The sequence below is a fragment of the Parasteatoda tepidariorum genome, chromosome 4 (assembly GCF_982258835.1).
Source record: "Parasteatoda tepidariorum strain Cologne lab strain chromosome 4, Ptep-v5.0, whole genome shotgun sequence".
Taxonomy (NCBI): domain Eukaryota; kingdom Metazoa; phylum Arthropoda; class Arachnida; order Araneae; family Theridiidae; genus Parasteatoda; species Parasteatoda tepidariorum.
In genome coordinates, this window is record NC_141758.1 from 95493049 (window position 1) to 95509521 (window position 16473).

Below are 16473 nucleotides of genomic sequence, written 5' to 3' on the forward strand. Positions count from 1 at the left end.
GTGAAGTTGAACATTTTACGGTAGAACATTATAACGAGGACCGATAACGCACATCCTCGGTTCCAAAGCAGGCTGATCAAATTGGTCACTCACCTGAATACTGACTGTATCCAGTGATGCTTGACTTCGGTCTTTTACTTGGAACCGTGTCTTTACGATCAGTTCACTGTAGGACTGAAAAAAAGAAGAAAGAATTTAAAAAAAAAATGCTGCAATGGATATTTGCAACAATAAGAGCTGTTAATAATATAAAAAAGGAAATAAATAAAAAGGAAATATATAAAAAATACGAAAGAAAATATTTTTTTAAAGAATCGTTCCACTTTCAGTACTTGTAATGGAAGGGCTACAACAACAAATGATGGAACAGGTGCTTATTAACAGAAAACCATAAAATGCCAAAAAGAAGTCAAGGTAGCCAAATCTAGTAAGCATGTATAACGATTAAGCGATAACGATGATGAAAGTAGCCAATAAGATTTTTCCATTACCTATCAACTGCTAAGCAGCAACTGCTAAGCAATGTCCCTTAAAAGAAAGGGTAATTGTTTCGATCTTTGGAGATGGTCTTTAACTTCACCTTCTCTTCTAATCGTTTCATTTAATATTAAAAACTGAATTTTTCTGAGTGCAGGAAGAAAAATTTTGTAACAGAAAAAAAATCGAAATATTTTATTAAATATTGGGGGTAGGGGACATCAACAACGCCATCTTGCTTCCCCTCCAAACTATCCTAGAGGTGGAGTTCAAGTACAAGCAGTGTAAAATTATCATTTGTATATCCGCATGAAAACTTATTCATTGTCAGGTTTATTTAAATTTGTTGATTTAAATATCAAATTGTCGAAGTTCGTAACAAACTAAAGAAGAATGCAAGCTATTAAATGTGTAGTGGTTGGTGACGGGTATGTTGCAAATCTTACCATATAAAGACGTATTTGTGTCTGCTTAATTAGTTTCATAATTTCAGTTTTATTTCCAAACGGAACTAACACTTTTTTCTTAATTACTCTTTATGATAGTGGAATTTGCTGTGCATATTGATCTCTTGTTTAATTACTTAATCAGATTGTAAATGTTTTTTATCAATTGTTGACTTAATACTTTCAGATGGACTGATGTCAAAATTCACCTGTGATTGTTTGTATTGTAAAAGATCGATTTTTACAAATATAATGTTCATTATTAATTCACAATCGATTTTTATATGTAAAATGTTCTTTATTGGCTTGGCTTACAAGAAAAGTAGATTGATTTCAATTTAAATGGTTATTTGAAATGGATTTATTTATTTCGAAACAGTTGATAAGTTTCCAAATGCTATCTTTTCCGCTAGAGTCAATATCCATTCTGTGTCGTTATTTTTTTTAACACTTAAAAACAAATCAATAATGTGAGAATAATTTAAATAATTTTTTAAATTATATTGAATATTAGTGGCTTTATGAATTTAACAGAGGGACTTTGACATTTGAGTTCTATATTGCATGACTAAATAAGTTGAATTCATGAACAGTATAATTATTTCCTGAAACAGCGATACTTGTGCAAGTTGACCACTTTTGGAAAAACAATTTGATGATTGTAATTTAATTATTATTGCCAGTTTGGTACCTAATCAATAAGATCCACTTTAAGTTGAGATTAAGTTGACTGAGATTCATTGTACTAGTGCTAAGTTGGTTTTTTTTTTAAAAAAGAAGAAAAAAAACTGTAGCTTTAGCAATTCATTATACTCTGTGATGATGTAGATTATATTGAATACTCTTGGAATGTAATGAGGATTATTAACTTTATGAATTCTTTCTGAAGCTTTAAAATTTTTTATTCCTGCAATTAAGTGAGTGGAGCTTATCTGAAATTATAAACAATCAGAGTGTGTACTGTTTTTAAAAAATGCTTAAAGGTGCTTATTTTTGATTTATGTTTTTTAAAAGCCCTTAAAGGTGCTTATTTTTGATTTATGTTTTTTAAAAGCCCTTAAAGGTGCTTATTTTCGATTTATGTTTTTTAAAAGCCCTTAAAGGTGCTTTTTTTTTATTCGGGGTTTGTAAAAAGTGCTTAATTTTCTATCTTTTAAAAAGAGATTTTTGCTTTGCTGTGTCGATTGTCGTCATAAATTTTAAAAAAAAGCAAAATTTTTTCTGCCATGTTTATCAGAAACTAGTTATTTCATCATGATTACTTTAAGTTTCTGAAAATATTTTTGAATTTTATTGATTTTATGTTCATAAATTAAGAAATTTAAGTGATACAAAAAAAATTTTTTAATAATAATTTGATCTTGATAAAAACTCCTTTTTAATAAACTTTTATCACAAATTATAAAACTTAATAAAATTTACACTGTTGCTATTTATTTTCTTAATAACCAATTACATTGACAAATTAGTTCGTTTAAAATATGTCTAGATTTTTCATTTATTAAAAAAATATGTCTTTTAAATTTAAACATCTACATTTATAGCAACATGTGTATTTGTTCTAAATTATGATAGGAGTTATGGCAAAAAAAATTTTTAAAATTATTTAATTTATGTATAGGTTTATTTTCAGATGTTTTTCTAATAAATTAAATTTTTCATAGAGTTTTGAAAGGATTTAATCTTTGCTATTTGGTATAATATATTTGATTATATGATTATAAAACCTGAAAACAAAAACTTTCAAATATAAACTGCAAAGATGTAGTATAGGTTGATATGTCAGATATTATAGCAGTGCCGCGAACTCCAACTTTAAATAACCAAAGAGTAACTTTTGACAGTGATATTTTCCTTAACTATTTGTCAAGTTTTTAAGACTTCCCCTCTGTTACAATTCACGTCCCCTCTGTAATAAAAATGTGTTTACAATTTTAAAAGTCTTATAATAATTTATTTTATCTTGAATTGTGATAAGTTAAAAAAATAAATAAATTAGGCCCTAAGGTTAATTTTACCAAAAAAGGGATTTTCCAAATCGCAGAATTTAGCATAAATAACAGTGCTTGTCAAATATGTCGGAGTTTATTTGTCCCCTCAGTTACAAGTAACTTATAATTAATTTGCAATTTAAATATGAAGCTCTTTTATTATTTTATGCCGATTAATAACAATGCACCTAAAGTAGCATATCATTGTAGAATTTTTTGTTTTCAGAAATATTGAATATAATTTTTAGAATAAAATACTTGAGATTTCCCCTCTGTTTCGCTTGAAATTCAATAAAAGTAACAGAAGAATTTTTTGAAAAAAAATATATAATTTTAAGCATTATTATTTAGAAGTATGCAAAAATTACTTAAAATTAATAATTACTCACCTTGCAAAAATTACTTACTTAAAGCAAAGACTTTATTCAATATTTAGCATTTGTTTTCCGTAAAGAATGTGATGAAGTTATATAGCATCAGCGATTGGAGTGAGTTTATTATCTTAAGCGTGGGTGAAAAAACATCTTGCCACAAATTGCAAGTTAGCATTTGAAATGCATCTTTTAAATTTTAAAAGTATACTTATGGGGCTTTTATGGATTGGCTAAAATACTGCTACTGCTTAGACTGCATTTACTTTTATTATTATTTGTTGTTATTGTTGTTTAAAGGCCTGTTTACACGGTCCAAGTTCTTGAATCCGAGAAATTGGAGGGATTTCTCTGTCCAAGAAATTGGATGATTCGTCGACACTATCCAAGTTCTTGAATGTCACTGATTCATCGAAAGAAAAACTTGCGCATACGCATTGTTGATATTCAACATTATAAAATAATGCTTACATAAGTTTAAAATTACTAAATAAATTCAAATAAAATCATAATAACACAAATAAGCCGCAACAAATCAATTTATTTGGACTAAAATATATGAAAACAGACAGCAAAATGACATAATTGCTGCCTGCTTGTTGACGTCACAAAACCTAAGACGCTGATTGGTTAAGGGAGAAAAAACTTGGATGGAAAGTAGAACATGCTCTACTATCGTCCAAGAAGTTGGACCAAGTTCTTGGATGATTGTTTACACGATCCAAGCTCAAGGCAAAACAAGTTTCCATCAATATCAATCAATCTCTGTCCAAGAAATTGGATCGTCTAAACAGGCCTTTATTGTTGTTTTACTGTTATTATTGACTGCCTTCACTATTATTTTTTTTTGTTGAAAAAAATGTTGACGTTTTTTCCTTATATTTTTATTATTAAAATATTCCAGAGCGGTTGGTAAGACCTGTCTCCTCATCAGTTACACAACAAATGCATTTCCTGGAGAATATATACCTACTGTGTAAGTTTTTATTTCTTTTCTTTGTATCATATTTGTTTATTTTAGTTGTTGCTATATATACAGAGATTGAACCTAAAATCAGAAAAATCAAGAGAAATTTTTTTTTTTATAAAAAAAGACGTGGAAGTCAGACAAGGTTGGATGTTTGACAATTTTGATTTTGTTAAAGTTTTCAGGATATACTTTTTATATAAAACTATTAATAGGGTGCATAGCGTTTTTAAAAAGTACTTAAAAATGCTTATTTTCATTTTAGTGTTTTAAAAGCCCTTAAATGTGCTTTTTTCATGGGCTGTTTTTAAAAAGATCAAAAATAAATTGGAAGTCATTATGGAGTAATTCTCAGAGGAAGGCATTGGTCCTTTATTGGGCTGCCTGGTGAACTATGATGATGATGTTTCTAAAAATTACTCTTATGTTCCCTTTTCCAAAATGAGATCATGTCGGTTTTTGTCATGAATTATACCAAAAGCGTTTTTTTCCCCCACACTATTCTATCCCCTGTTTTCACAATTCCTTCAATCACAATAATATTATTAGGATGTGCGCACTAATAAAAAAAATTTCTTCCTATTTTTGAAGGATTATATATATATATGAACTTTCAATAATAGGAAGAAATAATTTTTATTAGTGCTCATATCCTAATTATATTTGGGGGTGATTTCCGTATCATGATCTGTGGCAAAATAATCAAGTTTTGGCAACTTCCTGGCATCATCCCTCGAGAAACAGAAAAAAAGCTATTATAGAAATGAACCTACTTGAGTAGTGGCCACCCCCAGGCAAACATCTATAGGTTTTTTTCTTTTTTTTAAAAAATTTCAAGTTTAAAATCTATTTTTCACCTTGGCATTTGTAGTTGCAACAGATTACAATGCAGAAATATCCCTGCACATATATTTTTTAAAAATAACAAGTTTAAAAATATTTTATGAGTGCTTGAGAGGTGTTTAATTTTTGTTCAAAAATTTGGCTACGTACCCCGATTAATCACAGCTATTTTATTTTAGCAAAAATTTTTTTTGTCTCTTTACTTTTGTTCTAATGACAAGATTTTCACGTACTGATTTTCAAAAGTGTCGATCTTAGTGATTCCTTCAAATATGCTAATTAATTGGTGCAAACTATTAATTAAGTTACGATATCAGACACAAAAACATATATTATTTTTTTTCAACGGATTCAAATCTCTGACTCCTGAAATATAAGGAGCAGCCGCAATCTGGGATATTCGGTCTTAATAATTTGTTCAGGAGAGCGGTTCAAAGTTTGGATCCCTTAATGTTAGTTTCACTTTGTGGGTGTTTCTCCATATCTTGAGAATTTATAAAAAGACTTTAAAAAATTTTGTAGGCATTTATGAATACAAAAAGAATTCCATGCAAAATGTAAGTTTTAGTAAGTATCTTATATTTTTTATTATTTTATTTCATAATAGTCGAAAAAATTTTAATTGTAAGATGTACAATGTTTTACATCATTTTAAAGAATGTAATTTTAAATGGCAAAATACAAGATTTGAGCAAATTCAGATGTATAGTTCGTGAGAAATCGAACTTTGAAAAATTCATGTTTTTAAAATTCGATTTCTTGAACTATTCGTCCAATTCTGCTCAAATTTTGTATTTCGCCATTTAAATTTGCATTTTTTAAAATGATGTAAAAATTTGTGCGCCTTACAATTCAAAATATTTGCAACTATTACAAAATAAAATAATATTTTTTTGCATGAAATTATTTTTCGATAAACGAATCTTATAACTCTGCCATAATTTTACAATTCCCTTGAAAACTTCACGAAATATCGCAAAATATGCATAAAGTGAAATTAACATTAAGGACTCAGAACATTGGGCTTTTCTCCTGATCAAACGACTGGAGCCATACTTCCCAGACTGCAGTTACATAATTTATTATGGGAGTCATAAATCCGAATCCGTAGAGAAAGCGGTATACTTATTCAGGTAATGTGTGTTTTTTTGTTTGATTTCGTAATTTAAAATATCGCCTGCATTAGTTAATTGTCATATTTGAGATAACATCTTTGAACCGTTAAGATTGAGTCCTAGAACGTGAAGATCCAATCATTAGATTGAAAGTTATCTGGGTTGGTCCGTTTTTCTTTTGCGCACAATACCGTTTCAGTGTTCGCTTTATTCAATATTTTCTTTTTCTATTCTAGAACTTCTAGTGAATGTGTTAGTATATAATGTAAATGGTAGCATGCTAATAACAGTAGAAAATGAAATCCTAAATTGAATAAAAGGCAAAAAATATTTAAAAAGGGTTAAAGAGTCTGTAATTTTGTTTTCAACCTAATATTTTTCTAATTCATGCTTCTGTTGTATTTGTTCTTTCAGAGGACATAAAAAAAAAAGAATAATATAGTCAAATGTGCAATATATGCCTGGCTGGGGTAGAAATAAAGAAAATTCAGTCACTGAACCTTTGAAGCAGTAACTAGCCTGTACACATTTTCACTGATCCATTTACATGTCCTTTTATATTTTTTAAATAAATGTTCATAAAAGTAAATTTAAATGAAAATTTGCTATACCGAGAATATGTAATGTAACTATGAAATATTCAGTTTTGTGACAAGTACACAGATCGAAACACAAAATGAAAAAAAAACCCAAACTGCTTACAACTCCTTTGCAGAAATTTCTTGTCTGGGAAACTTGCTGTTGGTTTATTTTATGGATGTCCAAGTTAAATTTATTAAACCCTGACCAACAAGTCACAGTCGATTTAGAGTCCTAAATGGGATTCTGTATTTATTTAATCGGAATCGATGTTTAAGATATGTTTACGTATGTTAAGATATTGTTTGAAATATTTTCTGTAAAATATTAAACTTTAATGATGTTGCAGCTTTGATAATTATTCTGCCAATGTGATGGTGGATGGCAAACCTATCAATCTAGGTCTCTGGGATACTGCTGGTCAGGAAGATTATGACAGATTAAGACCTCTATCATATCCTCAAACGGTAATTTCAAACTTTCTTTCTTTGTTCAACCAATACAAATTAATTTTATACTTCAACTAATAAGTCTTTGATTGATTTATCATTCTTATACAAATTTTTAAATATGAATAAATTTTTTTGTTAGATAGGAGGAGATAAATGCCATTGTTTCTGACATTATTCATGCATCCACAATTATATAAATGTTCTCAATTTTTCTTGTGTCATGCTGCGGTAAATCAACCATTGCAAGCACCATATAACGAACCCTTAGCTGTTTTGCCTTCTGAATATATATATATATATATATATATATATATATATATATATATATATATATATATATATGTATATATGTATATTAATTATATGTTCCTCATTTAAAATTTCAGATACTGATTTTTTTACCGCAGGACCCATAATTTTCACTTTGGTGTGTTCCTGGAATTCAGATTGACAGTAAATCAGCTGAAGCACTGAGTTCCGATAACCGATAACTACTGAAAAAAATTAAAAATAAACTTCTTGGAATTGAAATATGAATCTATTTAGATGTTTCAGGCATTGCTGGGATTTGAACCAGGTTCGTCTTCAAATGAGGTGAACCGGGTTTAGATTCCAGTGATAGCTGGTTGATAAGAATTTCGTACCCGACTCGCACCAACCACAGTGCTGAGGTAAAATATCCTCAGTGGTAGACTGATCATGGGTTAGAATTTCATTGCCATCAGGCTAACTGTGGGAGGTTTTCACGGTTTTTCTCCGCGTGTGATGCAAATGCGGGTTAGTTCCATTAAAAAGTACTCTATGAAGAGACATTTCTCCATGAAGAGTTCCCTTGTCTTCTGTATTGGTTCAAAATTAAAAGGCTACAGAGTTGAACATTAGTAATCGTAAGCCCGAAAAATTGAGTCGGCTGTTCAACGACTGTTATAAAATTAAAATAAAATCATTTGATTAAGCATTTTGTCAATAATATTCAGTATGAAAAATGTGCTTTGAAGGAGGGGGGGGGGATGTCCTCTCATATTGGTTTTTTCTTGTTACATGACACATTATTAAATCTTACTATTAAAATAAAATAGTAAATAATATTTTCTCCAAACCTCTCGAATTTAAGTATTTCATTTGCAGAATTAAATGTTAACTTGTACTAAGAATAACTAATTGAATTGGCCATTTTATCTTTAGTTTGCCAAAATTGTTAAATATTCCATGTTTGCAAAGTACCATGTCGTAAAGAAATTTGAAAACATTTGTTAAGTTTTGCTTTTAAAGGGGAAATAGCTTAATTAATGTTTAGATAATCTACTCGTTTAAATTTTTCATCAATAATTTAATTGTATTTTTTATGTTAATGATGGTGTAATTTTTCTTGTATAGGATGTATTCCTGATCTGTTTTTCTCTAGTTAATCCAGCTTCATTTGAAAATGTTAGAGCAAAGGTATATTTGTTTTATTAGTTCCCCAATGCTTTTATGTTCATGCATTTGAATATATTTGTCTTGATGCAATCATGATCATTTATATGTCAGTTTGGCTATCATTAATTAAAAATTAACTGAAAATTCTGTCTCCAAGTCTTTCATAGGTATATGCAAAATTTTAAGTAAACTCTGAAATAATGAAAGAGAAAGAAAAAAAAAGAAAAACTTGTTTAAATTTTTCTCTATTTTTTCAATTCAAACTGTTGCTCTTTTTTTTAGGAAAATTGTAGTTATATGTCTCTCTATTCTAAAAAAAAGTTTTTGCAGTTAATTTTGTCCCCTGAAAAACTTTTTAACTACGTGATGAAAATCTAAGATTAAGGAATCAATTCATTCAGAATCTTTCAGGGAAGACATTTAGGGCATTCAAATCTTTTACATAATTTTAAATTTTTATTTATTTTAGTTTTAAAGCACGATTTTGCAGTTAATAATGAAGAATAACCGCCGTTCACAACAGCCAATCACATGTCTGAAAACGGCAAGCTTAAAAAAGCGATTTACAAGTCTGAATTTTCTTTTTCAGAGATGCAACCAATCACAAAATAGTTAGAATTTCATTCTTCAGTTTTACAACATCTCAACTTATTTCGTATTGATATATTGATTAATCTGATTATTTGTTTTCTAAAACGTTAATTCGTAAGTTTAATCTGGTTTTAAATCTTAATTCGATTTGTTTATTTACAAGTAATGCCTAAAAAGAAAAGACCTAACATTATTAAAAAGTCGCAACTCAATGCGAAAGCGGGAAAAACGTAAACTTCATAGTATAGAAGAAAATAATGCTCTTTTGCTTATACAACCTAATGGTGATTCAACTAACAAAAAAAAAGTTAAACTAACAAAGGTTGAGCTAAAAGAGAATGTGTGTAATTGCTACACAGTCGCAACAACATCGACTTTCATTTGCCCACATCAAACCAGACCTGTAAATACAGAAAATGTGGTTGGAATGCACACTGTACCAATTCGCTTTCGCAATGTTGACAATGATATGGACCAAAATCCTAATCCACCTATTTTAAAATCAAAACAACATGAGTTTGCTGGTGATTTATCGAAATTGTTACCTATCAAACGAAGATCAACTGTTCATTTTTCAAAGAATAATAAAGTCTGTCTCCGATGAATCATCAAATCAGCAAACTTTGTTTTTTATCGATGGTCCAGGAGGAACTGGCAAAACCTTCCTATATAAAGGATTATATCATTATTTTGTGTCAAAGAGCATGAAAGTTGCTTGTGTAGCTTGGACTGGCATTGCGTCAATGTTACTTCCATCTGGAACTACTTCACACAGATTTTTTAATCTGCCTATTGATCTAAGTGACGATGGGATTTGTATTTTAAAAAAATGTGATAAGATTCGCTTAAAAAACGTTGAGGTTATTATATGGGACGAAGCAAGTATGATTCCCAGAAAAACAATAGAAATGATCGATAGAACTTTTCGTGATCTTCTAGCTAATGAGATACCATTTGGTGGTAAGATAATCATTTTAGGTGGAGATTTTCGACAAGTGTTACCTGTCGTTAAAAAAGCTACACATATGCAGGTTATTAATGAAACTGTAAAATACTCTTTTCTTTGGCCATTTTTTGAAATCCTCCATTTGACAATTAATATGAGAGTTAAAGCTGGTAACCAAGAATTTGCCAATTGGTTGTTGACAATTGGCAATGGAGAACTTTTACATCTTGATGCAAGCACTCCTGATCTTTATTGTAAAGATATCATTTCTTGGTTTTTTGAAAAAATCGATTGTCTTAATACTAACTTCATTAATCACATCATATTATCACCGCAAAATGATGAAGTTAACAAAGTTAATGAAAATATTTTATCACGTGTGCCAGGTGAAGAGGTTATAAGTTATAGTATTGATAAGGCCACACTATATGGAGTAGATAAATCAGACGGGAGAGAAGAAGAAGCTACTTTAAGGTATTCTATTGAATATTTAAACTCCATAAATCTCCCGGGACTGCCACCTCATCAGCTCAAATTAAAAGTTGGATGCATTGTAATGCTGATCAGGAACATATCTATTGTTGATGGCCTTTGCAATGGAACTCGATTGACTGTTCTTAAAATAGGGAAAAGAGTATTGACTTGCCAAATTGCTACTGGTAATAAAAATGGTAGTATTGTCAATCTTCCAAGAATAGAATTAAATACATTATCAAGTAATTCTTCCTTACCATTTGTGCTTTATCGACGACAATTTCCTGTTAGATTAGCTTATGCCTTAACAATTAATAAGGCCCAGGGCCAAACCTTCGATAAAGTTGGGCTATATATTGAACGGCCTATTTTTTCTCATGGTCAATTATATGTGGCATTGTCAAGATGCACAACGAAGGAGAACATTAAAATATTTATTAAAGATGATCCTGTCATTAACAATATTGTATATAGAGAAATATTATAACATATATATATAATGTCAAATTTATAAATGTATTTAGCGTAAAGAAAATGCTATTGGTGCATTGTTTATTTTAATTCCGCAAAATTAATGTTTTCATTTATAGTTATTTTGCTGAATATTATTAAAATATTTTTTTAAAAATTACCCTGTTCTTAACAATATTGCTTATTGAAAAATATTATAGTGTTTGCATATATATATATATATATATATATATATATATTGAATTAAATGTGTTAAAAATATATTCATTTCTTTGGGACAAAGTCTGTATTATTGTGATTATCATTTTTTTTAAACAAGTTTCATATTAAGATTATATCTGCACATTGATGTTAATTTCTGACAATTTTGGCTCATTTAGAGAACAAATAGGACATAGAAGGAACTGTAGTCAACGAAAAAAAGTGACATTGATATTGACACACTGCTTATTCTGCATTTAAGAAAATTAATTCTTTTCGATGATAACAGTTAATATTCAGTTTAATATTGAAATATATGAAATCAAAGCATTCTTGGTTTTGCGAAGCAAACCAAGCAAGAATTGCGAAGCAATTCTCCGGGGGTTGGCGAGCGTCAGCGAGCATGGGGCGGAGCCCTCTAGTTTATATAATAAAAAATGTGATTAGAGATAAGAGTAAGGTTATTCATAACTACTCATTTAAATTATGCTGCATGTAATTTATAATGAATTTCATATTTTGAAAATATCAAGGATTTCAATTTACAAATACATTAATTTTATGAAATTCTTCAGTAATGATATTATTCGAGAAATTTTCAGGTTTTTTGAGTTTGGCTCACAATTATGTCTGAGAGAGATATATTTTTTTAAAAATTTATTTTAGGAGATATAATTTGAAACAAACAGTAAAAGCAATTTCATTATACAGAGTAATTCGAAATGAACATAGTGATTACTATTTAATGGAAAAAAAATTTGTCGATAAAATTTCCACAGAATGTTTAAGGAACTTCAGAATTTTGTATACGTGTGTCACACATTTACTATGCGACTTCAATTGGTCACACAGACACATCTAGTCGGTAGTCCATTTCACGCCATACATTGTGAAGCATTTGTGCAGTCACCGATGCAAGCTCATTACTCTCATGGCAGAGTTTTTTTGGAGCTATCTGTAAAAAAAACTCTCTAACACTAATATCTTTCTGCAAGATACTTTTAATAATAATAAACATATATGTTACCTATTTAAAATAACAAAAGTACTGTGTTTACAAAACAAGCTATATAATTTTTTTTAATTGAACATTAATAATTTTTTATTCTAATATTATGGGGGATATTCTCGCATTTTGTTGGGAAGGGGGGGGGGGAGCGCAAATTATTTCCTTCTACGTTTTTTGTAAATAATCATCGCAATAAAAAAAATAAAAATAATGAAATCCGTAGTAGTAATTGTTGAAAAAAAGATTGACGAAATCGCACGAATCTGACTTCTCAAATGCATGTTTCGAGATTAGGTTGTTGTAATAAATAATATTGTCTAAAATAAATCAGATTTGAAAACTATGGAGAAATCAATAGAAATATTTGCAAAAAATTCAATAGAATTATTGCCTTAAAAAGTAAATACTCAAATGCACGATTTGAATTTTCCATCATATTGTTTGAAATATATCAGGGTATTTAAAATCCAGGTGAAAATCAATAAATGCCAAAAATGTAATCAAAACATTACATTAATTTAAGATACTATCGGCATAAATTGACCGTATCAAAAAGTGATTATCTAAATGCATTATTCAAATATTAGGTGTAAATTTCTGTTGTAAAGAAAAGTAATTTTTTTAATAACTTTTTTCAAAAGAAAAATATTTCTGCAAGAATTCTGTAACATTCTGCGACAATATCGCTGCGATTCTGCCATATGGCCATTACCAATGCATTCTTTGAATTCTTCAATTGTTTTGGGCATGGGAGGCACATACAATTGTAATACTGGCAAAATCTTCTCTGCACTGTGATAACAGAATGACAGTTGTTACATTCTACCGCGCAGAATGTTCATTAGTGAACTCTCCATTTTCACTAATGAACTCACATGATCATGGCTTCAGGATCCTGCTTCACTGTACCTTAATTAAAGAAATTTTGAAGTTCCATCTACATTCTATGTTAATTTTATCGATACATTATTTTTCATTATATAGTTACAGCTGTTTGTAATCGCTACATACCTGCCAAATCTCCTGTTTTTTTAACGAAGACTCCTGTATTTTACTTAATGTAATCTTTTCCAATTTTGACTTATGATTATACATGATGTATCAAAACTTTACCTGTAGCTTTAAAAATGTTACTAGTAATATCTCCGTTATTTTATTCCCCCAATGTTGGGAGGTATGGTTATGTAACAATTATACAGTCGAACCCCGCTATAGTGAACCTGGGATATAGTGAACACTCGGATGTAGTGAACTTTTTTAGCGGTCCCGTCCGTATTCCTATTTAAATAATGTTATTTTTAACGCTTATAGTGAACAGCTTAGAACTTGGAAACTCGGTTATAGTGGACTCAAATTTCATTTCTTTAAATATCTTTTTCAGTCCTCCATCTTTAAACTTGTAGGTGTTGGGACTGAAAATGAATGCATTCCTATAAAATGTGTCATATTACTTTTCTTTATGCTTATCACTTTTAACTATACTGTAATAAATGTCAAACAGATCATTTATCTTATACTCCTCCCTCCCTGACAAGCCTCGCTTCATCTCTTTTCCCCAAGCTTGCTCTACAACTAGTTAACTTGGCCACCTGCTGAATTTTTGAAATTTTCTTATCTGTTCAAACCATATTCTTTACAAATCACCCCTTGACAATCAAGAAGGGGAACAATTTAACTCATTCTACAGCTGCTCTCTTCATATTCTTACATTATCTATTTGAGACAAGGTTTTTATTTCAAAAGCAGTGAAAATGGCAAATTCTCTAAAGAGAAAAACGTTTTCGATAGAGGACAAAGTTAAAATTGTAAAGCATATTGATGATGGAACCAATCAATCGACACTGTGTAAGGAATTTTCCTTGTCAAAATCTATAGTTTCAAATATTTGGAAAAATCTAAGTGCAATTCTTGCGGCATATGAGAAAAACATTGTTTCATCGAAAAAACTGCGTGGAGCTGAAAGAGAATACGTAGAAGATGCTTTGTTAAGATGGTTCGAAATCTTGTTCAAAATGTAAAAATCTTGCATTCTTTGCACATTGTAGATAAGAAAATTGATGAACTCAATTTAAAATCAAATTGTGTTCAATCAAAAATCACACATTTTTTTCATAAAAAGTGAAAATAAAACTAATATTTAGCGACGTAATTACTTTTTCCATCAATTTTTACTTTGTTATCTGTTAATTAGTTAATAATTTTTTAAATAACTTATGCAAAATTGCAAAGCCAATTTTCAATCATTCAACTGTCTTATGCAAAAAATATTCTTCAAAAAATTTGGATATAGTGAACCATCGGTTATAGTGGACACATTACTGAGTCCGCAGACGGTTCACTAGTAGTAAAATTTCTCTTATTTTAAAATCCTACTGAATTTTTTCCTATTCATGTTGGCAGCTATGTACATATACTGTATTAGTATTATGGAATAATTTAATAGTGATTTTTTATTTTCTTCCAGTGGTATCCTGAAGTGAGTCACCATTGCCCGAATACGCCGATCATCCTAGTGGGTACGAAGCTAGATTTAAGAGAAGACAAAGAGACTATTGAGAAATTAAAGGAACGGAAGCTCGCACCCATCACCTACCCACAAGGACTGGCCATGGCCAAAGAGATCGGGGCCGTTAAATACCTTGAATGTTCTGCACTCACTCAAAAGGGCCTAAAAAATGTATTCGACGAAGCTATACGTGCCGTCCTCTGCCCCCAACCCAAACCTAAAAAGAGGAAACATTGCATTCTCCTGTAACATTGCCGCTCTAAACCAAATTTAAAAAAGAAACTGTTCTGTTGTTAAGGCTTATTTAACTATATTTTTGCAATCATCGAGTTTGTTAACTTTTATGTATATTTACATATATTTTCTGTAGAAACTAATGATGCTCCGCTTTCAATAATAATTAACTGTAAAATTTAATCCAGTTTTTTTTTTTTGTTTTATTCATCTTGCAGTGAAGAGCTAAACAGGTGTCCTTTCGTTTTATTACGTTAACGTTTGCAGGGGTCTGTCTAGGTTTTTTTTGAGGGGTACCTATTTTGTGAAAATTTAGACATTAATTTGTAAAAATTAAAAATCAACACCAGAATATGGTAAAATAAGAAACTATTTTCAAAAGTTGTCACTAAAAATAAAAATTATTTATGACTGGAAAGTTTCTATATATTTTTTCCCATCATTGTCTATAGTTAAATTTCAACTTGAATTCATTAAAAATATGCATTTAACAATACTAACACTAAAAGTTATTTTCATTTTGAGGACAAAAAAAAAGTTTCACAGAAATTTTCACAGGAAAAGGCTCACAGAAAAAAAAAGAAAAAAATTTTCATGAAAAATAAAGTTTTGTTAGAATAAATTTACAATAGTGTTTAAGATAATGCTCGAATGTTTATAATTATGTTCGAATTTTGACTTCCTGTGATGTTTATAGGGGGCGCATCGTTTTATTTATAAAAAAAAAGCTCGCTTTGATATGGCAAAAGCGACTAGTTAGGCATACCACATTACACTATCTGACCAAGCACGTGCTACGTTTTCGTAAAAGACAGCTGCCAGAAAAGTTCTTTTCCCATAGATTGCAAGGAGAACGAAGTTTGCATTAGAACTTGCTTTTTATAAAGTATTTTCTGAAACTGCCGTTTTTCCTAAAGTTGAATTTGTGAAGGTACCACCAAACAGTAGTAAATTTACCCTGGACAGACCCCTGGTTTGAGTTCTGACAAATATTATACCGAGTAGCCCTCACATGTGAGCGAGGTTTTGAAATATCCTCACAGTATTTAGCAATACTTACCATTTTGTATTACGTCGTTTGGGCGTTCTACAGTATTCTGTGCTTTTGGGGAGGACTGTTAACTGTATAAATGATGGGCACAAACAGACTGCGCAGATGGCTGACGCTTCCGCAGTAATATTTAAGGGTGCTCAACCCTTCATTTTGAAGCTTAAAAACTATTTAGTTATAATTATCGTTATGCTATTTTTGAATTTATTGATTGTGAGTTATTAAGTATGAATTTGTAACAGTTTAAATGTTTGTGGTTATAGATTTTGACTATAATGTATAGTATTCTTCAAGTTTTTTTTCCTTCCTGCTACTAAAAGTTCTTTTATA

The 16473-nt window shown here is 29.9% G+C and overlaps 1 protein-coding gene across 1 annotated transcript; it reads left to right on the plus strand.

Moving 5' to 3' along the window:
- The first annotated feature begins 504 nt into the window (after positions 1–504).
- Positions 505–15493, plus strand: LOC107443717 (ras-related C3 botulinum toxin substrate 1). The gene is made up of 5 exons (XM_087161741.1): positions 505–905; positions 4190–4261; positions 7139–7256; positions 8619–8681; positions 14817–15493. The coding sequence occupies exons 1-5, from the start codon at positions 871–873 to the stop codon at positions 15105–15107; spliced, it is 579 nt and encodes a 192-aa protein (XP_087017867.1). The 5' UTR covers positions 505–870; the 3' UTR covers positions 15108–15493.
- Positions 15494–16473: the final 980 nt, after the last annotated feature.

Bases quoted from the DNA above. Each gene is read 5' to 3' on its own strand.
- LOC107443717 (XM_087161741.1), top strand. From the start codon at position 871: ATGCAAGCTATTAAATGTGTAGTGGTTGGTGACGG. The intron at 906-4,189 runs GTATGTTGCAAA...AAAATATTCCAG, and splicing joins TGTGTAGTGGTTGGTGACGG to AGCGGTTGGTAAGACCTGTC. The intron at 7,257-8,618 runs GTAATTTCAAAC...TTTCTTGTATAG, and splicing joins CTCTATCATATCCTCAAACG to GATGTATTCCTGATCTGTTT.